Raw genomic sequence first — 27,957 nt, forward strand, 5'->3', positions numbered from 1 at the left:
CAATGCTATTATTTTGGCCTTAAAAAACAATTGGCTACATAGGTTAATTGTAGCTTTCGCCATCTAGTGGAAGAGTGTTTAGTTGTTCTGCCTGTCATTATACGTCACTGGCATCAAACGGTGAATAAAAATACATTTGAAAGAGTAAAGACTTTTCTCCAGTAATCCACCCAAAACACCCCAGTTATAATTTACTCTTCAAAAAGCAGCACATTATTTGATTCAACCAGATTTTTATTATTCCTAATATTGTAGCTGTAGATACACAAGTCAACAAACATTTCTCGAATTGTAATGAAAATGCTCCACGGCACACTGACACCATGTGGAAGAGTCTGCTATTACAGACACGTACCTGAAAAATGGACAGCAATTACACCTTTTTTTATTTTTTTTTGCTTTAAGTGGCATTAGTAACAGTAGTAGTAATAGTAACAACAGTAGCAATAATGATCATAATAGCAATTGATAATAGTAGTGTTAACTACAGAGGGAAAAAACGGACATTGTCAAAAGTAAAGAGAAAATGAAAGTTTTGTCCAAAGCGGCAAGACAAACCACTGGATGAAAAATGACCAGTTCCAACTCAACTGCAAATACCCTGCCTCCTTCTACAAAAAAAATAAAAATAATCCCCATTCCAGTGCCCCCCACCCCCCTCTATAAAATAGTTCACACATCAAAGCCGTTCTTCATTCTGAACTTTTATTTTCACGAGCGCTCTCGCAGCCTACCAACTTTCTTTTCTTGTCAAAGGTCCTCTGAGGAGAAACGTACATGTTTCAAGCATGCAGTGTTAATGGGAAGGTGGAAGAGAGAGCACTTCTTTTTTTTTTTTTGCTTCCATGACCAATTTGGCCCAACCGCAGTGGATTCATTTACATTCAAATGAGTTGATGTAAGACAATACTCTGCATGACCTTTGACCTCAGCACCACCGATCCACCGTGACATTTGAATCATTGTGCTCAATGTAACAGTGCCAATGGTCACTTGTTTATGCCCCTTTGTAACTTGGCTTCCTCGCACTGCAGACCAAAGTGGATGTTTGGTCACCCTGTACTCGGATTGGCGCAATGGTTGTACTGGTTCCACATTCATTTGGAGCTAGAAAATAAGGCCAAGCATTACAGTTCAAACCAGCGCAACCATTAGGTAGGTTTACATCTCCCCTCTGTCAGTGTCATTGTGATTACCTGTAACGCAACCCAAACCTTTAGTATTATCAAGATACCTCATTACATTTTGGCAGTTAGAAAGGCAAATTGACACCTGGATGAAAGTGACGATAGTTATTAATATGCATTTATAGAAAACTGCTCTACTACCTCACGTACCGTTTTAACATGTACAGCAATTTGAAGAGTCTAATAGAATGCCTAACGTGTTTTTCATAGACAGAGCTACCTTATTTCTAGTGGTTATAGACGCCAATTACATACAACGTTGTTGTCCCACCGTTATAATGATGCGATTACGTTCTCAGCATAAATCCACACAAATGGGTTGATGATGATGCACACGATAAACCTACAGTATAATCATGCCACAAAGCACAAATATCATTTTTAGAGGATTCAAAATGTGTCCCTATTTGACGGCACTGTGATGTTTTAGCGCAACATTGGGCCTTGTACCTACATATATATATATATATATATAGTCCATAGCCCAATTAAATTACATTAGAACATTCTGTATCTCTGTACTGTCAACGCTTATTTTGGAAAGTGTTTGAATGGAGGGTTTGGAAGGTTTGTGAATGGGGTCAGGGGCATCTTTTCAAGTAAGGCGACACTCTGGCAGCACATATGCTGTATTCTGGTTCCTTACATTAAATCCATAGCAGCCACGTCAATTGTGATTGGACACGTGCTGCCGTCCATCCATGCCGGCCACGTACAACATTTAGTCTACCAACAGCCACCAAATGCCAGAGTGATGATTGAAACAAAAGTAAAAGAAAACTGCTGGGTCATATCAGTTTACAACATAACAAAAAGCATTTATCTCCAGAAAAGAATTCCAGTAGTATTTTTGTATTTGTGTTCCATTTTCATCCGCATTTAGTACCAAAAAGTAGCATCCATCAGGTTGTTATTTGATGAGGAGTAATATTGACGTGCAAAATCCACATCACCACAACTCACGCACACACACACACACACACACGCACTAGAAAAACTAATTTTCTCTGCTTTGTACAGACAAAAAAATAATAATCACAAATCAAGCAAAAAAGAACACTCCAAAGATAATCAATTCAGGCAAATTTAGCAATACAAAAAAAGAAGGAAATCAAGCCGCTTATTAAATATATAATTTTCCCAATTTAATTTGTGTTCACGTACTGCAGACTGCTCAAACTAAATGGGCTTTATTTTAATAAAAAAGAAAATAAAATAAAAACACAACTCGAGTACCGTCATTCCTAAAATAAATGTATAATACATACATAAGCCCAACATTCTCCACTAGTTTTATTTTGTTTCTCTCCACGACATGGATAATCAAATCAATTTGTTTTCTTCAAACCAGCAACAACAAAAGATAAATAATCATCAGAACAGCATTAATATTGGTCAGGTTAATAACATCAAGCTGAAAAGCAGAACAGAGCGTCTGAGGTGATTTGCTCCACAACAAAGAAGAGCTTCCGTCAACTGGGGAGTCACGCGGCAGCAACGCGGCTCAAACGGGACACCACCTCGCCTCACCTCAGCCTACGTTAGTTGTGTTAATTACTGTGTGTTGTGTCTCTGGATGCGGGCGTCCGTGGTTGAGATGCACTTGAGTCGGGAAATACTGGTGAACCAAAAAGAAAGCGACAGATAAAACCAGAGGGAAAAAAAAAGAAAGTACATTTTCTGTAGCTGTCGAAATACAGTGCGCCTGTCCGGGCTGCACTGAGACCAGTGTGTGTCGTTTTGGACTTCTACGTCCGCCTTGTTCAGTTTGTGGGTCGATCCGACGCAATTTGGTTCCATCCATGGTTTTGACAAAAAAGTCCTATTTCTTCTTGCCGAAGAAGCTGAACCTCTTCTCCCGATCCTTATCTTTCCCGTCTTTGTTGCGCATGGTCACGCCGGCGGTGTCGACTGAGCCGCCGGGGGAGATGGGTGAGATGGGGGGCATGGTCATGGCGCGGTTGAGAAGCCGCGGGCCGACGGGCGAGTCTCCCGATCCCGATGGAATGGAATTGAGGATGGAGCGGATCCAGGAGCTCATTTCCGCCTTCAAGGAGGACAAAGATGTTTTTTAATCAGACAATTCATACCACAAGTCAAACTGGTTTAGAAAGTCTATAAATAGATTTCACCTCATCCTTTGCTTGGAACAGGTACTCTTTTCCATCTCCAAGCCTGAAAACACAGCATTCACATGATCGTCAAGAGATGACTTATATTATTTATTTATTCATTATGTGTTTTTTTTTTTTTTTGCATCAGATGGAATACATCCATTCTAAAAGACCACTATTTGATGAAGTACAATAATCCGCTCACCGGAGCTTAAATACGTATTTCCTCTTCTTATAGTCATGTGCGATCTCACAAACAGCCTCTCCGAGGCTGATGGGAACCTCTCCGTGGTATGGAATCCCGTTAGCAGCACTCTTGCCATCTTTGTAGAAACCCATACTTCCTTTTCGTAGGACACAGTACACATTCTGCCATGACCTAGGAGATTATACAAATTACAAAATCAATTAAAAGTGTAGAGTTCAGCACCAAAAGCACATAGTTCATTTTAGGGATGTGAGTATCGATACCACGTTTAGTATCGGTACGGAATAGAAAATTGCCATTAATGCCATTGTTTTCTGGGGAAAACTTTATTCCTCCATTCAAAAGTACTAGTGGTATCAGTACTTGGAATCGGAGACTACTCAAGAGCAAGGTTATTTTAGTTAATGAAAACTAACAAAAAAATATCAAACAAAAATAAAATAAAAACATTAGGTTAGCGAAATTAAATAAAAACGAAAATGCTTTTTTTTTTCTTTTTAAACGAAAACTAACTGATTTTTTGTTTAGTCTTTGATAATTTAATGTATGTTGCCTTTGGGGATGATTTTAAATATTAAGTATATTTATTTTGATATTAACTGGAATAAAGACGTTTGAAAGTGTGTCACACAGACGCGACGTCCTCTAGCAGCAGCCGATAGAAAAGCACCTTTGGATGACGTTGCTCTTTAGCGACAATTTTGCGTGCTTGACTTTTGGCTCCAATGGCTGATCTCGCCTGCTTTTTCAGCTGAAATGCAACGCTAGGTACGAAATTAGTTACTTTTTTCATTTTACCATGGTGTTTAAAAAAAAAAAAAGTAATACTGAATCTAACTAAAATTAAGCATTTTTTAAATAACTAAAACTAATAAAACACTAACAGAACCACCCTAAAAACTAATTTAAACTAACTACATTTTTTTTTTTAAACTAAACTCAAAACAAAATAAAAACTAACTAAAATAAAAATTCCGAAACTATAATAACCCTGCTCAAGGGTTGGGTACTTGTTTTGCTGTACACTTTTGTTACCTAGTAGCTGCCTTCTTGCTGTGCGACTCCATCTCTTGCTTCCGACAAAGTATGCCCTCCATGGTGTCCGGGTCGGCGTCGGCTCCACCTCGGCCCGGCAACGTGGCCGACGGCTCGAGGCGCGAGGACGCCAAGCCGCTGTCTCGACCTGGTCCGTTTTCCGATTCTGAGCCCTGTGGTTGGGGGAGCAAAGCGTGAATTGGAGGTGGTGGAATGTTGCTGGAGGATGTTTGAGGAGCAAAGCAGCTAATTCACAGGCTTGACATGGAAAGCTCGGATGAAGTTTTCGCTTCAAGTATATCATTTTGTCAGTTCAGCAGGTCCGGATAATGACACATCACAGCGTATGTATGTATGTTTAACTGTACGTTTGCAGTCACTTGCACAGTTGAGACATACAATTAACATGACAGCCATACTTCCTGGGGACTTATGCGCCACACCTGTCATAAATACTTCAGAAATTATACAGCTTGGACATGTATAGTAACTTTATAATCATCATTTTTTTTGAGTGGATGTTTTTGCTAAGATATCTGTCACGGGAAACAAACTACACATAAATTGAACAAATACCACCACATATACAACTCTACAGTCACTCGTGTCCTGGTCAATATGAGCACATAAGAGCAGATGTATACTTGATCCATGAACACCGCCGGTCCATGGATCTGCATCATGCCTCGGAGCGCAAACGGCAAAACAAAGGCCATAACAAAATGATCTGACGCTACATGACAAAGCGATGGTTGTGACAGTGACGGACGAGGGAGCAATGGCGCTGCAAGTTGACCAGGAGCTGAGCGGAGGCTACAAAAGCTGACCAAGTCGTGGTACTCACACGCTGCGGCTGCTTTGGTTTACACACACGCTTAGCCTCTGATTTCGATCCCACTGACAATGATAGCGATAGCGATTGCTGGTAAAAACGCAACAGGACATTGTTAAGTCGTGTAACTGTTTCTTCACTAACAAAACAATGCTGGATTTCTTTTTGAGTTGTCTCATCTGCAGACTTTCAAAAAAAAAAAAAAAGTTACTTTCTTTCCACACGCAGTCGGTGTAGAATGTGGGTTCAACATGGATGTCCCCTGGAGCTAAACACAGATAATGATGATGACGTAAGTGCCCCGCATACAGTATAACAATGTCGGTATCTGACAAGAGACAATGCTGATAAGTCAAGTAGACAATGCAAAGATGCACATCAACTCACAAACAGTCCAGTTATACAATGTTTGAATGACACACTTGGAATCTAGGCTTATTTTGGAATACTAATGAGCACAAAGGCATTATTGCTAAGAAACGTTTTGATTCAAAATGTTGGTATATTGCAACAAAGGGTCACTTTTTGTCTTTTAAAAAACAATTTGAATCACAAGTCTGGATCCACATTCATGATTTAAAAAAAAAAAAGTCTCTCTCACCTGTGACGTGTCATTGTCACTGTGCACTCCGTTCACAGACACCGATTGATTCAGCGTTGTCTGGTCGAGACTGGTTCTGTGTTTGATAATGAGATAACGCATATATTATCAAACACGATGTTGACACTGCGTACCCAGCTTTATGTTGGCTAAAAATCAACCTTTGGCTTACCTGGCAGCAGAGTCGTGCACTTGACTTTCTGCCTCCGACTGCGCCACTTCCTCCAACGGGGCTGGCGTGGGGGGCCGTCGTGCCCTCTCCTCTTCCTCTCGCCGCCTCTGAATTTCCTGCTCCTCCAACTGAAATACAGTTGTGATTTCTGAACTGAAGCCTTCAAGACGTTAGGCTGTGATTCTTAGATCACAATTTTATTTGATTTTAATGATTGATTTTATTTATTTCTACTCACTGTTGTAAGTTTCTCCAACAGGACAAAACGCTCTTCCCAGGAAGCGGCAAGTTTCTCAAAGGCCTCGTGGCGTTTTATTAGACTTTCCACCTCGCTCACATTGGAGCCGAGGTCTGCTGTCCGCACAAGAGGTTCTTGCCCAGCCAACCAGGACTCCGCGACAGAGGCATCACGTCCAAACTGCAATACTTCCAGCACTGGAAGGCAAGGAAAGGAGAAAAAGAGGTTTTACATTCGTGCAATGTTATTACCTTGAATGTGCCCTTTTATAAACGGCAAAATAAGTTGAGTTGAATACATACTAATTTGTAAATAGTCCATCTTGTCCTGCCACTTTTTGTTAATCTTCTCTCTCTTTTCTTGTAACTGAGCGAGCTTTTCCCGGATCTGAAAATGAAGAAATGATGAGTAATGACATGGTCAGCATTTTTGTTGTAATAGGTGAATCGCCGCAAGAGAAAATGACCTCATCCGTGGCATAGTGATTATTCTCGATGAGTGTGTTCCCCATGTCTATACAGGCCGTGAAGCTGTCCGCTCGGGTCTCGATCTCCGACTTGATGTCTTGATGATTGGCGATGACCAGGCCTGCAGAAGAGACATCCCTGCAACAAGACGATGAGAAGTAAGGTACAAGTAACTACAACAATAAATGAAGTTTCTGCAGGCATCAGCAAGTCTCATGTAATGCTTCCGTAATTGTAATTAATTGCATGATTTCCATAGTTAAAGTCACAATTAATCACAAATTACTTGTACGTTATATCTGTTCTTAATACCCAATACAATATTTTGTACTCTTGTTAATTAACATAAAAGTGGACATACTATGGTTACCAAATACAAATGTGGTTCTATTTTTTCAACCACTGATAACAGTAATTTTATAGGAAGTAATAGGAAGTTAAAAAGATATGCTAAACAATTAAAAGGAGTGTAAATCATCGAGTCATACATTTGTGTTGAGGTAATTTTCTGCCACTAGGTGGGATTAGTGTTTCATGTTGGACCTTGGTGACAGAAATGGTACGTTTTACTTTTCAAATTCAGAGCATTTGGCACTTGGAACATGAAGCAACTCACGGACTCACCACAAATAAAAAAAATGTTTTAATCACATTTATTATTGCTAAATTGCGATAGCGACTCCTTTGCACAATGTTGTACGTAAAATAAAGCATGAACAACATCAACTGTAACATCAATTGGATTACAATTTTTAATGCCATGATCCAGACATGTATGTATGCAATATGTATTCAACGGTTTTTAATGCCATTTAAGGCCTTAATTTTTCATTTAATGACTTTTAAATGCTTTACTATGACCCGCAGAATCCATTAAATGTGTTTGCACTCCATTATTTACTAACCTGGGGCTGTCATGTGCATCAATCTGCAGGTTGACCCCGTCCATCCAGAGCATGAGGTCTCGCACCATGTTGAAGAAGCGGAACTTCTCCACTGTGTCCAGGAGGAGCACCCTGCGGGATTCGCCAGCCTTAAGAAGACCCTCCCAGGCAGAGCTCACAGCATGTTCACTCCGGTTAATGTCATCAGCTTTCTCTCCAGCGTATGCCTTTTGCAGCCGTGCGGCATCGTCTTGCACCTGGTTCACCTTGGGGTAGAAAGAAGATAGAAATAAAAATGTGTCCACTCGCAAGAAGATTAGAAGATTTTTATACATTTTCTCAGCAGATTACCTGTCCACTGAGGGCCTGGATGTCATTTTCAAAAGTATTGTGCTGTCTGTGTAGATGCTGGACAGTATTCAGATCCCGGCCGAGGTCAGACGGTAGCGCCTCCCGCTTCTCCCTCACTCGCCCGAGAACCTCCATGGCATCCTGATGGAAGCGGTGCAGCTCGTAGGAGGCTGCCAACATCTGTGTGCGCGTGTCAATCAGTTCCAGCAGGTCGGCCCAGGCCTCGTTCAGGCCATCCTTCCACTCGGCGACGCTGGCGTTCTCCGGGTGACCGGACTCGATGAGGTCATCTGCCAGTCCGTTTACGCCGTCTACACGCTCTTGGCCAATTGTGCTAGTGTCACGAGCAAACTCGCGGAACTTGTCCCTCAGCATCTGTGCAAAGAAAAATAATTAATTCAGCTACATTTCCCATAGCACCATAATCAACAAGATATGCAGAGGGTGGAATAAAACCTACTGTGACATGCTCATAGTCCTGTCCTAGTTCATGGGAGCCGGCAACCACCTCCCTTTCTGCGATCCACTGTTCCAAATCATCCACCTCGCGCTTTAACTGGGTCAGACGAAGTCTCTCCTGAAGCCTCCCACGGCGCTCCTCTGCGAGGTCTTTCAAACCCGCGTACAACTTGTCGACTTGTGCTTGTCGTAATGTGATCCTGTCACTGTGAAATTGAACAAATACCATCTCAGTTGTTTGCAATGTACTTCAGTCATTAAAAAGGTGATTCATTCTCTAACCTCTCTGGATGTTCACTGGTGACCATTAACCGGCTGCTGTTGGCCAACTGGTGAATGGTTTGGGCATAGTCCTCAAGTGCCTGTTCCAGAGTCTGGTGCTTTTTAACCATCACTAGAGCGCTCTGCTCATCCTGAGAGACACAGTTACGATTCATTTAAAATTGAGGTAAAAAGGCAAGTGGCAGTAAATCACTTCTCTTCCTGATTCGTCTTAACTTACTTTAGCCTTTTCTTCCGACATCATGTGCAACTCTTGCTCTCCCATCCAGGCCTCCGCCTCCGCCGCATCGGCGTAGAACTGCTGGGCTCGATTGGCCTCTACCAGACGAGCGTGGCGCTTGTCGGTTTCGCCAATCAGCTGGTCCCAAAGCTCTTTCAGCTCAACGAGCCGCTCCTCTAGAACAGACTGCCGCTCCCCGTCTACCTGGCTTTGAGTCTTTCCTCGTTTGTGGATGTCATCAATGCGGGGTTGATGCCCTTGGATCTCCTTTTGCAACGTCTGATTTTCAGAAACAAATTACATAATCAGCCACAGTTCCCATCTTCCTGCATTCTAGGATTCCTAAAAGTTCAAGTTAAATGCCTGGTTTTTCTTGATGAGAAGCTGCACAGTAGGAAGATCCTTTCCATGGTCCGTGGAGGTCGCCAGGGGCATCCGTTCTTTCACCCACAACTATAGGAATAACATTACGAATGAGCAGAAACATCAATATACTCATTCATCCAATGTATCCTAATTTAACTCACTATTTCATCTTCCAAGTCTCTGTTGAACTGGTGTGCCTCTTTAGAGGCAAGGAGCCGCTGTCTCCTCAGTTGAAGAGGATCCCGAAGGCTCGAAAAGCTGTCGGTGACGCGTCTTTGTTGACCATCTACCTCAGCAAGTCCAGCATCTTCCTGAGACAAAGCCAAGGCTTGAGACTGCAGTGAATGCACCTCTTTCTCCCTGACCTCCATCTGGGATTCCAACATCTACACAGGAAGGGAACAAGAGTGTGAGACAATCAGTCACTGAACAGACACAACCAACATGCTGTTATTTACAAGTCTTTTAAAAAAATTTTTTTTTTTTTTTTTTGTCACCAATGAGACATCACTTGCTGCAACCTACCTGATGCTTCTTGAGCAAGATGTTGACACTGGTCAAATCCTTGCCATAATCATCACTATGCAGCTGACCCTTGAGGTTATTCACCCAGCCATCCAGAGCACAGCAGCTTTGTGTAAACAGCTCTGCCCGATTGGCATCAAACAGGCACTGGGCTTTGGTGCGGGTGGTGCCCTCTAACTCCTCCCACTGACGTTGCAGGTCCTCCAGGGTTTGCTGAACAATTGGTTTCAACTCTGGCTTCTCAGCCACAAGAGCCTGGCCCTCCTGTTGAGAAGCCAAAATAAAAGCATGACAATTATTTTTTGATTTCACTTCCATGTGTGGTTTTAAAAGGGGAAAAAAATAGTCACACCTTATCGATTTTGTCTAGCCAGTCTTTGTTAGAGGCCAGCTCTGCCATGAAGGCCTGGTGTTTTTGCCACTTGCTGTGAAGATTTCGAGCCTCGTCATATGACATGTCCTGAGCTGTTAGCATCTTCTCATTAATCCACAATGTGAGCTTCAGAAAGAAAGCAGATATTAGACAACATCTTTATTATGTAGCATGTGATGAACAAAATGTGTGATTATTGATGTGCTATTCATACCTCCTGTCCATCTTGGAGGAAGTGCTGCAGTTCGCGGTTATCCTTAAGTTTTGCCAGCAATTCATTGGCAGCCTTCTTATTTTTGAGATGCCTGGTCAAAGTGAACGAGAAAATTCAAATGCAATGTTTTCACAAGCGCAAAATGGCATCTGTTTTAAAAATACTCTTACCTTTCCTGAATAGAATCCACTTTCTCTTGGATCTTATCAGAGTTTGCATTGCCATCGTTAATGAGGCGCCGTCCCGCCTCCACAACACCAGTTATCTTCTCCTCGCTGGCCTCTGTGGTGGTGAGGAAATCTTCATATTTTTTAATGGCCTCGTCCGCTCCCTGAAGGCTTGTCGGCATCTCTGTGTGGGATAATACATACTCCTACAAAGAGAGGAAAGGAATGTTTTAAATGCATTTCTCAACTAGAATCCTATTCTGCTTATTCTTGACATGAAGTCTAAAAAAGAAAAAGAAAAAAAAGACAAGTTCTCTAGCATAAAATAATTTAAGGGGAAGTCAACCAGAAACACTTCTTTACAATAATGTTATATCCTCCCCCAACAGTCTAAACACGGTGTTCTGATTAATATTGCCTTTCTGGAATATAAAATTAAACAGCAAAGTCCACCCATTTTTATCGATCACATGGGGTGGCCATTTTGTTATTTGCTATTGACCGAAAATGACATCACAGTTGCTCAAGGCTCAGCTAACGATCAATCATGGCTCACCTGTTTTCCGAGTTTGGTCATGTGACATTCACAAGCTGAACCATGATTGTTTGTTACCTGCGGTTGACTTCCCCTTTAAATTCTATCTAGGTTCATCTGTCTTATTGCTGGATTATTAAATGAAAGAACTATTATTAGGTAATGGTAATTCTAAACAGTTATCCTGAAGAGGCTTCAACCTGTTCTTTTGTAGCTCAATCATGACTGCAACACTGTGTTAGTCTTTACTCAGCACACCAGCCAGCAACCTAATGTTTGCTCATAGCAAGCTCAGAGTGTACTCTTTAGATATTTTTAGAATCCCTGTGGTCACAGCGATCTGGAAGAAACCTTAGTTTTGTAGTTCATTTTCCTAACCTGGCTGTTGAGGAAGGCCTCCGCCTGCTTTGCATCTCTTAAGAATGTCTGGAAGTCAAATGCTTGGGCCAAAAGACTGTGGCGGTTCTCCCACATTTGACGCAGCTCATGCCAGCCAGTATCCAGCGCCTGCAGCCTTTGTGCCAAGAACATATGCTGGGCATCTGTTTGACCTTGAGTCACCTCCTCACCGACCATTCGCATCTTCTCATAGTCGTCCCTATAGTTATCCACCTCGTTTTTGATATTCTCGTGCTGGGCTAGCAAACTCTCAGCCTCAGGCAGAGAGGTGGGAATGTCCTCAGAGGCCACAGCTGTTTGGGTGCGGGATAGCCACGACTGGAAGTCATTGAGATCCCTGAGGAAGCCTTGCAGTTTGCTGGCCTCACCCAGTGACTCTTCACGCCGCTTCATGGTGTCGTTCAACTCCTCCCACACTTCCTGTATCCCTGCCAGGTGGTCTTGAATCTCCCCTGCTTGATCTGGATGTTCCTTGGCCAGTTTTTCTGCCTCCTCTCTCAGGTCATCTAACTTCCCCTGGAAAGACACACACAATTTTTTTACCACGTTCATCGCTCCATACCCAACACAGTGGTTACTACATACCTGAATAGCTTCTAGGTCTCGCTCCATGCCTGTGAGTTTGCGTTGCAGCGCCATCACTCCAGTCAGATCATTTCCCAAGCTCTGAGTTGATTCTATCACTTTGGTCTTTTCTTTCATCCACGTTTGGATCTCATTACATTCCAGGTGGTAGTTTTGGATATTGAGGGCTGACTCCAGGCCTAGTTTCTTTTGACCAGTTAGTTTCTGGAATTCTTTCCACCTAGGGTTGGTACCAATGGTAATTATTTACATCATGCTGCATTAGTGGTCATTAACAGCCATCTCTAACCTGTTGTTCAGATAGTCGCGCGTCTGGTGGATTTGGTCTTTGCTACAGTTGTCCGAAGTCAGCAGCTGCTGAGCCACCTTGTTCACATCGGTGACACTGGTCCCTATGTTGTTCATTTCTGGTTCCAGTGTCTCAAACCTGTAGCCACAACGGAACTCAATTCATAATCTGTACTAAATTCCGACATTCGAGCAGTGGTGAGCGGTCACCAATATTTTTGGCTGCATTGATTTGAATCCTTTGTGGACGCTAGAGTATTTTTTTTTTTGTCCAATCGGATTTCAGGTTATCCGTTTTGACATGCCAGTCTAATCTGCCCAGTGCCTTCAGGATATGTAGTGCTGGCCAATGTAACTTGAAACTTTGGGGCCATAGGACTGTTTTTTGAACCAAGCAAATTTTAAATTCACCTCTAAGGGCCAACCAGCTAGCAACATTTTTCATCATTTTTTAAAAATGTTTTTGTCATGTTATGAGAGTAATATTGATTTTAAACTGCTCCAGGTGATGTATGTGGCACAGTTGTGTGCTGTATATATTGCGTTTTTGTACAGTATAGATTTTTTTCTATAATTGTGGTGTGATAGCAGTGGCATTTAAAGGTGGAGCTTGTACCCACTGAAGCCCCAAGTACCAGTCGCATAGCCTGCCGCTGCTTTTTTTTCCAATTGGATTTTTGGAGCATATTATACCAATAAATGCTGTATCTTTTTCACATTGTTTACTTTTACACTAACCTTTGCTGCACCACTTCCAAGTCTTCAAGTTTGGTCGGGATCGCCATGCCATGCAACCACTTCTCTTTTTCTTCCACCCAGAGTTGGCAGGCACCCGCCTCACTGAACATACGATAAAGTGCTAAAGCACCTTCCAGGGCCTGACGCCGAGACACTGACAGGGATTCCAGCTCTTTATAGCGTTGCTCAAAAGCAGGTAGCCGGCCCTCCACCTACATAGACAATAAACAGTAATTTAGTACAGCATGTCATCATTTAAAATGCATGAAAAACAGAAGAAGACTACCTCTGGGAAATTAGCATAGGTCTGTGGCAGTGCTTGGTTCTGCTCATGCAGGGATTCAAGGAGGGGTTGGTGGCTCTTGATCTCTTCTTCGATTTCCCTCTGCTTGCGAGCAAGAGTTTGGGTGGAGAACTCGTCAAGGCCCACGTCCTGACTTGACACTTGCCTTAGAGTTTCCATCAGCCAAGCATCCATATCATTAGCATCCGTTAGGAACTGATGCAGGGCCACTGAGTCTTTAAGCTTTTGTTCTCTCAGTTTAGTTGTCTGTGGAAAAGAAATGACAAGAAATCCAACAAAACTGATTTTTACTGGGGCATAGCTGTCAGGCACTTTTAAAGAATGTTGATCACCACCCACCTCTTCCAGATGTGCCCACTGTGCACGGATGTCTTTAATATTCTCTGTGACCTCTAAGGCTCCAAAGTGTCCCTCATTCACCAAAGCTTCCCCTGCAGCAATGCTGTTACTGAGCGGGCCATAGCGTGCCGCCATCTCATCCCTGAAAGCCTCGTGTTTACTGAGCAGGTGAAGGGCGGAAGTCAGGTCCCTGCCACACTCGCCGCTGGTCAGGATCTGCTCTTGCTCCCTGATCCAGGCTGCCTCCTCTCCCAAGTCCCACAGGAACTGCCACAGGCGACGGGAGTCCTCGAGGCGTTCTCTGCGTTGTCCGGCAAGCTGCCCGAGCTCCTCGTAAGCTTGACCCAGCAGGTCCACCTTTTCACTCACCAGCCCCGGCTCACATGGTGTATAGGCTGGCAATTAGAAGGGATAGAACATATACGACTGTAAATATTTTGTAAAGGTAAGTCACGTATTTAATCCTCACCTTGGTCATGAGAAGTGAAGCGGTTTGCAGCTCCCTGCACTGCTTTGATTCTCTCTGCCTGTGCCGAAATATCCGCCTCGACTAGAGTATGTTTCTGAAGTAGGTCCAAAACATCATGCAAATGTTTGCCACTGTCTTGAGACTGTAGACGACTCTACACAGAAATACAGACAAAATATCCAATGATTTTTGACAAATTGACAAAAGTAAGGAACATGTATCCATTATCACAGCCACTCTTGGTGCATCCTGGGTAATTGTCGACGTGTGTGAAATACTGCGGCAGTACCTTCATGTCAGCCATCCAGTCCATGATATAACGCATCTCTTCAAACAGCCTCTGTAGGTCCCGATGAGCATTAAGCCGCTCTCTGCGTGCAGCTAGCAGCTCCTTGAGGTATTCCCAGAGTCGAAGCACATTGTCCCTTCTAGCAAGCACACGTCGCACATCGTGGTACCCCTCTGCCTCCAGCTCTTTGGCAACAGCCTCAACAGCAGCCACGCGCTCCCAATATGCACCAATGTCTGTTTCAATTGCCTCATGTTTACGGGTGGCAGCTTCCACGGCTCCCAAGTCAGTTCCAAAATTGTCCTGTTGACAAAATAAGTCAAATAAGATTTACAATCAAATGTATGCTGTGCTATATAAAGATTTGAAATAATTACCTGAGACACCAAGCGCTGATTTTCACTCAGCCATGTTTCTCGCATAGCAGCTTTGCGGTCAAAACGCGCCGCGAGCATCTCTAGCTTTTCTTGGCGAATCAGTTCATTTCTGAGGGCCAACTCACGTTCGTGCTCCGCCTTTTCAAGTCGCTCCCACGCCTGCACATACAGGAAATCTAGGAAGTAAGCACTACACACTACGACTAGGACTAATCGATGCATGCATCTATCTATGGATAAACCAATACCTTATTGATGTCAGAGATGAGTTTTCCCTCTCTTGGCATGTACACTTTCTGGTTGTTTGCTCTCATTTTGCTCTGGATTGTAAATAGCAGGACCTCCAAGTTTCCTTTCTCTGTGAATCTGTGGTGACAAACAATTCCTGTTAAAAAGTAGTGATGTTTGATACTTTTTACCCCCAGATAAATACCAGTATGAGTACTCAACTCTTCTACTTTTGATACATAAAATGACAGATAATTTTAAAGAAAGACAATATACAGTATATCCCAATGTACAATTTTCCTTCAAATTGCATGAAATTAATGGAATTTTTCTATTTTGAATTTTTTGTCCGATATCTGGTATCTGTACTCGCCCATTCCTAATTAAAAAAAAAAAACATACTAATGAAACAGAACAGGTTGATTGTTATACTGATTTAAAATAGATGTTTTCTGTCACTCACTTGGGAGGTTTCTCCACAGTGCGGTAAGAATTAAAAGCCTGCAGCTGATTCTGTACAGCATTGAGCGAGTTAGCTAGCTGCCGATCATTCAGAGTCACTATTGTCTGCTCAATCCACTCCAGCAGCTCTGACGCCAAGGTCTCATACTTGTCTATCAGCTGATCAGCCTCAATGGCATAGTCAAGAACCTGCAAGAGAGATGTAAGGGTTGACGCAACTGGCTAAGCAAATAGCAACCACATACTCATTGGGTATTTAGGATTTATATAAATGTATGTAAAGTACATTATATGAATTCACATGACAGCTAACCTTGCCAATACGTTTGCCCTCCACTGCTAGCGCCTTCATCTTTGAGAAGTAATGGTAGTAGGTTGCCACATAAGTAATGATGGACTTCTCATCTGGCTGATCAACATTAACATCTGGGAGGAGAAAATTGTGTTTTCGGTTCAGTACACATTTGGAAACACATTGTCAGAAGTCACTGATGTGATGTAGTGTCATCTATACAATAATTGAGCCTAGTAATCCATCAATCAGGCCAGGGAATTAGTGGTTCAGTGGAAACACCCGCTGTAGTACAAGTTACATAAGGCTTTGTGTGTTTGTAGTGGCCTGAGCCACTCACCTTCTGGATCCAGCAGCTTAGTAAGGCCCAACTCCTTCTCGGCCACATTGAAAGCATTCTGGAGATTGTAGTGAGCGTTGGACCTTTTCAGGGTATCAAATTCAATCAGGTCATGTCTGCAGAGGCCAGGGAACAATTATTATTGTAATAGGAACAAACTGCACGGGGAGGCAGGATTGAAATGCGTCATCACCTTTTTATGCTATAGAGAATTAGACCTTGAAATACATTTTACAATCTATTAAAAAACTGATTAGTCTCCGATGATAGACCAGGAAATTGAAAATAGTCAATTGGAGAAGGGAACTACTCATACAATATATATCTTGAACAGCTATGTTAATGGTAGTGTCGTGGTTTATATGCTGTAGGCATCCTTCAGTAACTGCACTGAGAGCAATGTTAACCTTTAATAACATTTAACCACTGTATCATTGCAGTTTTTGAAGACACCGCAGTCACATACGTACTCATACCTTAACAAGATACTCTGATAGCACTATTACCTACTGGATGTGCAAGTGACTTACCGAGAAGGGCTCTACATATAAAATAAGTGGGTTATTATTTCTGTGATCTAGGTCATCTCACTCCTTTTTTTATTTTTATCTTTAGCCATCCTACAGACTGAAGAGAAGACCTGATTAAAACACCCCTGAGAAGTGTGATGGCACTGCAACAAGTGTCATAAGCTTTAAAAAAAAAAAAAAGAAGATCTACAACCTTGGATTGAAAAGACTTCCATTCAAAGAGCGAACAATGGCTAGTTTCATTGTACATACCAATGTAGTAAGCAGCATCAAGTACAAGGAAAAGTCAATGACCTGTGTTTGTGTACGATGGCATTGAACGCTAGACCATCCCGCCAGCTGGTAGTAAAGTTGTGGATGTTGACATTGGGGTAGCTGCGGAGGCCAGGACAGAAGTGATCAATCATTGACACGACACACAGATCCAGCAGGGATTGCTTTAGGAGCATAAATGGCCTAATATCTTAGACATATAATGACTGTTCTCTCAGGTCAATTCCTCACCCGGCGGTTTTCATTTGGCACCACAAGAGGAGGGCATCTTTTGCGGATTTCTTCTCTTTATTGTCCTCCGTCTCAACACTGATGTCTTGAATCTGCGGCATCATCATTTGTTAATTTAATATGGTGCCCACAGAACACAATCCTGGATTAATTATAGCATGAGATAGGATATTACCTGGAAGCGAAGAATTATGGTCCAGATGAGCCCCAGGGTGAGACGGTGATTCCCATCCACAATATCATGTGATCCCATGTTTTCTAGATGGACCTTTTGTTCTTTGAGGAATTGCAGCGCTTTATCAACATTTTCTAAGCAGTGGATGCGCATGCGGCCTTTAGTGGGTTTTGGCTGTTAAGCGAGAGAGGCAAAAAAGATCCAGGTTGTAAACGCCAGTAGAGAAATAAAGTCACACATAAAAATGATGAAATGAAGCACATGATGTGTCCTTCCTCATAACTTTCGGGGCCAGGAGAGGGACAGAGATTGATTTTTTTTCTGAGATACTGACCAGCTGTTCTCCCGAGAGCACTTCCAGCAGGCGGATAAGCATGCGGCCGTCACGCAGATCCGTGTACAGGTCACCGATGCGACAAGTGACTCGGCCTAAGTGAGAGTTCACCCATTTGGTAAAGGTCTTCTTCTGCACAGCTTCACGCTCATCTGGAAAGGAATCACAAGGAGAGAGAGAACGTTTTTTAATCAACAGTTGCATTGCAACAAGTATAAATACAAGTCTACGACTTTAAACCTCAGCGAATAGACAGTAAATCCTGAGGTCCACTCCATTTTCAATAAGCTTTAAATAACACAGATTATTGTATTAACCACTTAGGACGTGCTTTTAATTTGTTTAACATAAACTAATATTTTGTGACATTTCTGCCTCTACGTTATGGTGGTTAGAGAAGTAGAAAGTAAAAAAAAAAAAAAAAAGTGACAATACAAGTGTTTATCACTATTTTAGTAAAATTATAGAATAAGAATGAATGATTTTAACACTAAAAGAAGATCAGACATATGGACCAGGGGAATAAGAGGCTAATCCTTCTCTACCATGCAGCTAACAAGGTGGCCTGATTTCTAGGACATAAGGTCTTGCTTCCTTTTCAAAATGCTATTCTAGTATGGCACGTTGTGAAATTAATATAACAATAATAAACTACTACACCATTTAAACTAAATAACTTAAGTATGGCAAGGCAAATTAAAAACTGCCACATTGTGAGTTATTAATAGATAAAGTCCAAAAGGGTAAAGTTCAGTGAACATGAGGAAACATAAGACAGCAATTGTGCAATCAACCACTCTTGCAACCATTTAGAGAGAGAAAAAAAAAGAACCAATTCAAAAATTTCACACATGCCTGCTAAGGTGGAGAAATACCACAACGCGTTACACTTAAAACTATTGCAGGCTCAATGAAGGTCCTTCCTTCCTCTTTGAACTTTTTCACGTTTAAATTGGAGAAAGTAAGAGCCCTGTCCACTGATCTTTCAAAGTGTATACATTAAAGCTCTATTAGCATCTTCTCTACCGAATGTTTGCACATGAGTCTAAAGTCTATTAATAAGATGTGGTTAATTTATCATTATATGATGTGGCTAATTTCTATTCCAAGACTTTTATAACACTTTATCGGCTAATTTCAGATGACCATTACGGTTATCCTTCAATGACTGATTAATCAGCCTCGGGTCATTTCATTTCAAATGTTCTGATTGTCACCACTAAACTCAAGGCTTGCTCAGCACTTTATGTAGGAAAAGGAAATGACAATGAATTATTTTTGCAGTGTTCTGAAAATGGCTCATTTTGCGCCAATGAGAAAGCAACAACCCTACTGGAGAAAGCAAAAAGGTGTTAAAGAGTCTGTGGTATTTGATTTGATACGCTCTATTTAAAGTGGGATTACTCTATCATTGCCTCATCAAATAAAATAAAATGAAGAGGCAGAGGAGGATGGAATTTCCCACAGTTGAGACAGCAATTAGAGTGCTGCAAAATGAAATAAAGGTTTAAAAAGGGCAGCATTGTGATGTTCCGTGGCACACCCCTATTGTTACACGGCACACCTCTATTTAGAAAACTCAGCCTGCTATTAAGAAGCACTCAACTGGCATTTTGTGGTTCAATGTGAAAAAGGTTTAATGCGGAAACGCAAGGCCACATAATACTTGGGTCATTTTTATTGCTCTATGACACACTTGGACGGAATGTCTTCAGAGGTAATCATGAGGCAAAATGATGTCTACGTAAAGCAAGATGGCTTCCAACACCTCCACCTGTAAAACTAGAATGTTACAAGTGTGCTTTTAAAAATCCAACTTCTCCCATAAATAACCAATGGGTTATATTGAGAGATGAACTTGTCCATAGGCTTGTTTATGCTGTGACATAATTCTCAAATTGAGGTGCAGACAATGGGTCCGCGGACAGCAGTCTTGCAGACGCCATCCTGCCACAGTTCAAGCACAGTGGCCCTAACGACAAGGCGACGGAACAGGAAGATTGCCGGCAAACACATGATGGCTTTGCTGGTTATGTATCATAAGCAAACACACACACACACTTGTCATCAGTTCCTGCCATGGCAGATGAGAACAAACCTTGGGCAGCTGTTTTCTCTAACAATATGGCACTAGTGGGTCATGTTTGTTCATTAGAGGATAAGCAACATTGTTGTAAAAGTTTAACTGCTTCTTTTGAACAGAATAGATAAAAGTCTAGAGATCAATGATTACATATGAGGTATTCGTCAGCCTGTGCCAAGTTTCTTATTTCACTCTAACTTGATATGTAGAAAAAATTATGGCAGACTAAATGTCTGTGTTTTGTTGTGTTTTTTTTTTTTTTTTACACAAATACTGCACACAAACATACACAGACGTTGATTTACTACATGTGGCAGTGAGCAAAGATTTACTGCTTCAGTTCTCAGCAATTGTCATGTTCAAATCGTGCCAAAGTTTTCTGCTGTGGCCAAATACAAGCAGTGAGCATACCATATGTGAGGGGGTGAAAGGGGAAAAAGAAGCATTCTTTGAATTCCCAGGAGTGAAAATGAGTTCAATACATGGATCGCTGCAGTGTCAACGAATCCAGTATCACGCTGCCCGCAAATGCATGACACTGCACTTTGGCTCTGTGTCGTCATTGAGGGTAAGAAGTGACCCCCGTCTGAAAATAGCTCACCATAGTAAGCAGCATTTCACATGATGTGAAAGTCGAATACAGTCTACCTGACTGATACGTTCAGACATATTGTGATAAGCTATCACAAAAAGATACCAGAGAACTAGTTCATCACAAAGGCTCTGACGAGTAATTTATTTTGTGTACTTTTCCCTGTGAAGCCTTCTTCCCTGGCTCTCTAAAATGCCCTTGATCCCATAAACTTCTGACGTCCCATCTCACCCTGAACTTGCATAATGATTGCTTCTGGTCACCATGTCCTCGCAAAGAATGGATAAACAAATGTCTGCTTTAATCTGCTTCAGTGACCTTCTCTTGGCCATCCCCTCAGTAGATTACGGTGCAGGAACGAGGAAATCCGTGGGAGTACGTTTTTGCCTTACATTTCAGCACAGTTTTTTGAGGAAAACCAGATACATGGTATTTTAATGAACAAAGGATAAACATAACCCTAAATCTTAACCCTCGCGATTTTAGAGCACACTTTAAAATTGAGACTTTGGGATGTAATTTTCCAACTGGCAAGTGAGATGACAGATTACTTCTTCACCACCCGTCTAATGATCTGGGAGTGGACTGTTCCAGTGATGAACGTGTGACATCAAGTAAAAAAATAACTTCCTGTATTTTTATCCAAACCCTTACCAACATTTAATGGGTTCTTTGTCCAATTTTTGGGTAATCCAACTAACTGTATCAGTCATTTTACTACCTCTATGTCAAAATGACAGCCATGAGGGATACATAACTAAGGTATTGAGGGTTTTTGCAACTTTTTCCAAATCCAATCATTGGTGCTTAAATAAAACTGTGCAAAAGTGTGTTTGCAAACTGCAAAATATAACCTCGCGATGAAAGCGGAACTGCCTTTGCTCTACCCTGCAACTAAAAGTAGGACTGTGGTAAAACTGCCACCTTGCAACATGAGGTATGTACTCGTTTTTCCCCTCCTACTTACAACCGTTTGAGGTCACATGTGCAAGATAGCAGCAAAGCAGCATGTTTCTTTTTCATGAACTCAGATGAGGCTCACAGGCCAATAACCCCACTTTTGTGAAGACAGTGAAGGTATCAATGTACCATTCAGGTCATGCTTCTCTGGCATCTGCAGCTGCACTTGATAATGCGTTACGTGTGGGGAGGAAGGGATTGGCCAAGGCCAATCCCATGGGAGAAGAGACAGAAACAGGGACCACTAAAGCCACAACATCTGGACAGAAAAGAGAAGTGAAATGTCAACAAGACAGTAATTGTCCCTCAAGCTTCAAAATGGACAGCGTCTTGTGACATACTTCCAAGAACAAACTGTCAATGTTGGTCTAACTGTACAAAGAAAGCGGGAATTTTATTTGTTTTGTGTGCTTGTGTGTGTTTCTACGGATGCTGAACTCTCACAAAGGCAACGTGACTCTCAGATACGGCTGCAGGCCACTTGACTAAGAGCTTTCGATGTATGAAGTTACAACACTCAGCAGGAGACTGCTAGGTTTGAAAGTTAACATTTGAAGAATTCTCACAAAAATGTCTATGAAGAAGACAATGCAAAGCTGTCTTGCATGGTGGAAAATGCCGTAATATACTGTACATATTATATTTGGCACGCTTTGAAGACTGTGAATAATCAAAATGAGCTACCATTTTAAGTATTTTAAAACAATTATGCCGAGAAGGAATTTAGACCACACTATAGTAAAGTTCAAGAGTCCATAGAAAGTTAACTCAGTGGGTAACTGGAGGTAGAACAAAAACAACATTCTGACATTGATTACGCTGACAAGCCTCACAAAAAAATCAAACATAAAAACAAAATTCAAATTTTGTACTGCCAGTCTGACCACATAATATAAAGCTCATCCTGCGATTTGTGAAAATGATTGAGAACATGTAATTAATTCATTATCTATAATCAGCAATATCACACTTTCTCTTTACTGGGAAAAATAAACTTTGAGTGTGCATAAACAAATTATTTTTCTTCAGACATAAATTTAACTATGTGGCTCACGCTTTCATTACGGTTATCTACTTTAACTGTGGTTAATGAGTTACTTGCTTTATCCCTCAGACATTATGTGCCACAGGGTCAGCTCTTGCTTTGTATGCTTTCTACTTAGCTGTGGGCTGAGAAACTATTTGTGTTCACATTATTTCTAAATTAGAAAACAGGTGTGACAATTTCCTTTTTATGACAGTTACATAATATCACCACGTCAAGACCTGATATTAGTTTAACACTTTGGTCAAATGTTAATCATCTACTTAAGTTAATGACCCTTTGCTCGTACAGTCATATTTAACTACCAATGGAGATTATATATTTTATCTAAAAAAAAATCCAGGACTTAAAACATTGGGAAACTTGTGTGCCCAAAACAATAGGAATGCTTCCATTTGTGTGACATGTTGAGGCTCAGACACTAAACTATGTTCATTTTCAAATCTAGCCGACATCATGACTTGATGAAGGAGTGACACCAAGAATTAGCCTCAAGTGCAGTCCAACCGGAAATACAAGAGTTACTCATAAGACGTGTGACTATGGAGTGGATATTTACAGTTCTGTACAACAATACTTGTTTTACTGTTGCATGAATATTTACATGAATCCTGTTTATTACTGAAACTATTAATAAAATCTCATAATGCTCTGATTACAGGACATGACTATTTTTGCTTTCTTTGCAGCAACAGATACTATTTTGTCCTTTGTGGTGTCTTCACGTTGTCTCTATGGATGCAAAACTATTTAGCATTTACTTCTAAATTCATTAAATGTTTGACATTATTGAAATACAGCTAAGCACTTGTTAAATTATATATTTATCCCCCCCCCACCTCAAGAAAGTGTAAGACAACGCTCCTTTTAAGAGACCCGCAGATGAAGTGCCGGAAGCTTGCAAAACACCGAGACACTTATGCATTCCGGTGGCACAAAGCCAGTTGCACGCACTGTAATGTGAACACATAGGCAATGACTGTGAATACCCTGTGGCCTGTAAATAAAACGTCTACAACTTCAAGAAAACAGGCCCCACAATAACGTAAGAACGTTGGTTCAAACTGTAATTTTTGACACAAGAAAAAAAAGAATGTTTTCCCATTACACCCTTTCTGCTCTTAATATAATGACTACAAAATTTAAATACGTTTTGGGTTACTGCAATCACTGTTCAACGTGTGTGCAGGGCATAGACAGAGCCATGCATTGTGATAAGCTCGGGACAGGTGGCCTAGTAATCAGGTGCCACACTGTCGCCCTGCTTTAGACACCGAGCGGAAGCCTCATGTGTGCTTTCATTGATAGGCACAAATCCATAGCAAAAATCACTTCTCGAAGTCAAATGAGGTTGTAAGAAATCTTACCTTGCAACTGTTTAAACCTTCCTTCCAGGATATTTGAGTATTGCACCTGATTAACAAATGCTGCAGGAGACAAGCAGGGCTCCTTGTCTCTGTGGTCCCATTCCATGGCCTTGTCTCTGGATTTCCCTCCAAAATATTCCTCTTAGACACAGTATAAATGTGGGCTCTCCAGCATATCACAGCAAAAGGAAAATCTTCCCACTTTAAGACTGCATCAAATCCTTTCAACGGCTTTACATAAGATCAACCTTTTGGATATCCAGAACGTCTTGGTTTATAATTTCCTCTAAATCCTCACAACGTGTTGAAGTAAGGCAAAAGATGAGCTCAAAAGTTGGAATCCTCTACCTTGTCCAATGCAAACGCAAAAACGACAAAAACTGAAGAACAATATAGTGTCTGTTTTACCTCCTCACCACACAAAAAAAAAAACAGATTAAAATCTCTTCTGTTTCCAGGAAAGGAACATTGAAATATTCCTCCCAACAAATTCTTCTTCTTCACATTTGTTGGAGCAGTGCACTGTAGAAAAGGCTAACAGGCTGTGGTCGGATTGCTGTGTAAACAAAGCCGGCTGTGCCCTCCTCGTCTCATTTGCAAAGGTGTGCTAAGGGAGGAGCTTCCAAAGAATGGTGGACAGAAGAGGGGAAGGGGGATGTGTGGAGGTGGACTAAACCATTACGAGCGCTTTGCACAGTGTAACCGGAGGCAGATTACTCACAGCCACCTTAATTCCATGGAGCAAAAGGGGCGTGGTCTGCCAAGAAGGCACAAACACGAAAGTGTGTTATCCGGTGTCTCGCTGTACGCTTCTTTCCCTCCTTCCTCTATCATTTTCTAAGACAGCATTTATTCTTCTTTTTTTGTGTTCCTCTGGACAATGTTGCAATACATGATAAAACACTTGAGACAAGAAGGAAGTTGTTGAGGGGTCTCGACTTGACAACACAGCAAGCTCTTTCCTGTCCTGATATTGAATTATGTCTTTCTTTCAGGAAACCTATTAGCAGGGTTTGAAGTGGAGTGTTATCTTTCTAAAACAATTACAGATCAAGCTTTATTATCTCATTTGATGTTTTGCTAGATAAAGACAAATATAGAATTAGTACATTGTGTGTCTCTGTGCCTCTCATTTTTACAGCACTGTCATTTACTTATTGGAAATCTTGTAATGTACAATTATTACTCTAGATTTAGAATGGTGACAAACTGTCAGAAAAAAAACATGGAATGATGCGCCTACATGTGCAAAGAATTACACACACAAGTCTATAATAAAGAGCATGAGGATTTAGGGTCGTGGCCTTTTTTCATTTAGTGGCCTTTGGTCTGGTCAGGGGGCAGAGTTAAAAGGGACTGTTTATTTTTTTTGATCCGTGTACTGATGAGCAAGGAGCATCTGGTTTGGTCTCATTAGGAAATGAACTGCCCTGGGTCTTATGTGACTGTGTGTTTATGGTGGGGTGGAGGGGGGCTCGGACTAATGAGATCCAACGAGTATGTGCTTCTTCCGGATAGAAGCAATGAACAGAGAATAGAGAAAGCACTATCAAGAGATGGGAACTGAGGAAAATAGAAGTAATAATTCATGATAGCAAGCAATGGTCTGGTGAATGGACACCCACTGTGGGGAGTAGGCAATGAATGCAGATAGATGGAATGTATTTATGGCAAACTTCAAAGATGAGAGTGACTTCTGTACAGTCTGGAACAGCAGGAAAACGATTAAACAGCAAAGGATCCAACAATAATACAGGTATGAATGAGTCAATAGTGTAACTGTGTACACAGGATGCGGGTCTTGTAAGTTAGAAAAGGTGGGCGGTAACTTGGCCCAGGGGGAAAACATTTACTGCAGCATGTCAAAGAATGTGTACATCAAGCCTGTGCTTGTCCAAGTGCGATGGTATCGCAAGTATTCATGCTGGAGCGCACACTTTTTGGGTCTCATTCGGGCAGATGACAAAACGCCGAGTAGAGCAGCCCTCTAGCTTCCTCTAATAATATGCCAGCTATGATATAATGCCTTGGCGTCAAGACAGATGGCTATGTCATGAGATGGATGTGTTTTATGGGCAAGGAGGAAAGGAATTTCCTTGTATTTGTACATGAACGTCAAAAGTCCTATTTTACACATTATTCAACAAAAACTGTACTCAGATATCATCAGAACCTTTGTTAAGAGATTGAGACTAGTAAAGTTTTAATTGTGGGTGTTAGTGACTCTTGCTCCCCTCTGCTGGGTTTTCCTCAATACTGCAAGTTGTGAACAACTAGGAGGGCAGGGAAGTTCACAGACACATGGACACCTAGAAAACATAAATATGTATGGATGATCATGTTTGATATCACCTTTTTTTCAGATTGATACCAGTGCAAATACTCAACTCTCGAGTAGTCACCGATACCAGTGCAGTTAGGGATGTAACGATAACGAGAATTTCTCAAAATTACATTTGCCATTGTCAAGTTACGATATTAAAAGCAGCACATCGCCATTTTTATTTTTCACCCGGGCAATTTTCTATTTTTCTCTTTTCTAATTTCTAGTTCCTAATCATAAAAATGTCCACATGAGGGCAGCCGATAAGAGTCCATTTTACATCATGAGTACCAATAGCTTGAAATAAGGTACTCGAGTACTGAGTACTGATACTAAGTATCGGCCCGATACAGATACTTAGTATCCGTACTCGGCCATCAATGTGGGTTTCTTAAGAGGATGGACGAGGAGCCGTGTCTGCGATGTACTAGCAATCACCAAGCTTGAAGTAGCTAAGACTAAGCAGATATGGTTGTGTTCCGCATCTCACAGCCTTACTTTAAAATGCATTTTTATCCAACCGAAAATGCATTATGATTTCAAGGTGGGTTTCAGCGAACAGACATTTTGTATGTCATCGCTTTTGAGACTCCACACTGGAAGAAGATGCGAAAAATCTGTTGCTACCATTATTTCGCTGTATTACTATGCACAGTATGCAGTGTATTGGAAGCAGAGGCCTCTATCTAACATGGGTCTCTTTTGCATCTATTTCTGTCTCGCCCTATAATGACCAAATTGCATCTCTTGGGCCACAAGGAATTGTGTTAGTACCTAACTAGAGATCCTAATTAGATTTGTTCTGATTACTATTAGTCTTTGATATTTTCTTTTACTGTCATTTTTGTAACATTTCTAATTTCCAAAAGCTAGTCAAAAGGCTGTGTAAGGGTAAATTTGTACAACAACCTAGTAAAAATGAAGTTTCCCGTACAGATGACTAGAAGTACTCCTGCCAGGCCAATCTCATGTAAATAAACCGCCCAAGCTACCTCCAGTTAAAAATTACCTTATGAAAACAAACTTCAGTTTCACTTCTTTAAGCTGTTTATCTAAAGTGAGGCTGAACCCACCTAATCGTTGAAGCAAATCATTAAGGACAACACTTTAGCTATGCTCAGAGCCAGACTTCAAATACAACCCGAGTGATCCAATCACAAGTGGGCAGCTCTAACTGAAGGTACACACTGGATCACAGAATTGCTCGTCGGAGTGAAAGCAAATGCAGATGATAAAAGGTCATCTAATCAGCAACCCAATCAGAGACCATTAGTTAAAGATGGATTGCATGCTATCTCCAGACTGTGGTGGCTACGAAGATAAGGTCAAGACTCAGGATGTAACCAGGCCAGTGTTGAATGACTGAATGTAATCTGTATCTTGAAGACATGTATGCCACCCAAACAGCCCTTCTTGAAAATGTTCCCCAAAGTGACTAACAGACTAAATTCAGATTAATTACATTGCTGAGGTAACCCATACCTGCAAGAGCTTTGATGCGCGAGCGCTCAAAGAGGCGCGCGGAACTGTTTTCGTTGTCCCAATCGGTCTCGGCCGCCAGGTCCCAGCGGTTGTTGATGTCATTGTACTGCTGCTGGATCTCCAAGCTGTCAAAGTCTGTGGGCGAGATGGTGCTCATGGTGTCCAGGCGTCCAGGCAAGAGGAAAATTCATCCAACCTAAAGTCGAAAAAGACAAAGTCATT

The 27,957-nt window shown here is 41.5% G+C and overlaps 1 protein-coding gene across 3 annotated transcripts in view; it reads right to left on the reverse strand.

The window, feature by feature from the left end:
* Window positions 1-369: 369 nt before the first annotated feature.
* The window catches only part of sptbn2 (spectrin, beta, non-erythrocytic 2), a 35,672-nt gene continuing 8,084 nt past the window's right edge, over window positions 370-27,957 (reverse strand). The window contains exons 2-41 of one of the 3 annotated variants that reach the window (XM_086097932.1): window positions 27,736-27,931; window positions 17,884-18,035; window positions 17,550-17,723; window positions 17,375-17,466; window positions 17,165-17,245; window positions 16,341-16,456; window positions 16,022-16,134; window positions 15,710-15,897; window positions 15,267-15,384; window positions 15,019-15,177; window positions 14,642-14,944; window positions 14,353-14,506; window positions 13,884-14,278; window positions 13,527-13,790; window positions 13,241-13,452; window positions 12,504-12,641; window positions 12,215-12,434; window positions 11,609-12,145; window positions 10,699-10,901; window positions 10,529-10,619; window positions 10,294-10,440; window positions 9,942-10,205; window positions 9,578-9,802; window positions 9,414-9,503; window positions 9,051-9,329; window positions 8,831-8,961; window positions 8,550-8,754; window positions 8,090-8,464; window positions 7,760-8,004; window positions 6,854-6,992; window positions 6,690-6,774; window positions 6,388-6,584; window positions 6,150-6,277; window positions 5,978-6,053; window positions 5,588-5,644; window positions 5,389-5,466; window positions 4,545-4,717; window positions 3,507-3,680; window positions 3,320-3,362; window positions 370-3,234 (exon numbers count right to left, since the gene is read on the reverse strand). In XM_086097932.1, coding sequence (XP_085954058.1) covers window positions 3,010-3,234; window positions 3,320-3,362; window positions 3,507-3,680; window positions 4,545-4,717; window positions 5,389-5,466; window positions 5,588-5,644; window positions 5,978-6,053; window positions 6,150-6,277; window positions 6,388-6,584; window positions 6,690-6,774; window positions 6,854-6,992; window positions 7,760-8,004; window positions 8,090-8,464; window positions 8,550-8,754; window positions 8,831-8,961; window positions 9,051-9,329; window positions 9,414-9,503; window positions 9,578-9,802; window positions 9,942-10,205; window positions 10,294-10,440; window positions 10,529-10,619; window positions 10,699-10,901; window positions 11,609-12,145; window positions 12,215-12,434; window positions 12,504-12,641; window positions 13,241-13,452; window positions 13,527-13,790; window positions 13,884-14,278; window positions 14,353-14,506; window positions 14,642-14,944; window positions 15,019-15,177; window positions 15,267-15,384; window positions 15,710-15,897; window positions 16,022-16,134; window positions 16,341-16,456; window positions 17,165-17,245; window positions 17,375-17,466; window positions 17,550-17,723; window positions 17,884-18,035; window positions 27,736-27,892 — 7,203 coding nt within the window. In that variant the 5' untranslated portion in view covers window positions 27,893-27,931 and the 3' untranslated portion in view covers window positions 370-3,009. Of the gene's footprint in view, window positions 3,235-3,319; window positions 3,363-3,506; window positions 3,681-4,544; window positions 4,718-5,388; window positions 5,467-5,587; window positions 5,645-5,977; window positions 6,054-6,149; window positions 6,278-6,387; window positions 6,585-6,689; window positions 6,775-6,853; window positions 6,993-7,759; window positions 8,005-8,089; window positions 8,465-8,549; window positions 8,755-8,830; window positions 8,962-9,050; window positions 9,330-9,413; window positions 9,504-9,577; window positions 9,803-9,941; window positions 10,206-10,293; window positions 10,441-10,528; window positions 10,620-10,698; window positions 10,902-11,608; window positions 12,146-12,214; window positions 12,435-12,503; window positions 12,642-13,240; window positions 13,453-13,526; window positions 13,791-13,883; window positions 14,279-14,352; window positions 14,507-14,641; window positions 14,945-15,018; window positions 15,178-15,266; window positions 15,385-15,709; window positions 15,898-16,021; window positions 16,135-16,340; window positions 16,457-17,164; window positions 17,246-17,374; window positions 17,467-17,549; window positions 17,724-17,883; window positions 18,036-23,930; window positions 24,530-27,735; window positions 27,932-27,957 lie in introns of those variants that run through there. The other 2 variants (XM_086097933.1, XM_086097934.1) reach the window with 2 other exon arrangements.

Source organism: Leptonotus elevatus, chromosome 16 (genome assembly GCF_054856555.1).
Source record: "Leptonotus elevatus isolate MCC_2025b chromosome 16, RoL_Lele_1.0, whole genome shotgun sequence".
Lineage (NCBI taxonomy): Eukaryota > Metazoa > Chordata > Actinopteri > Syngnathiformes > Syngnathidae > Leptonotus > Leptonotus elevatus.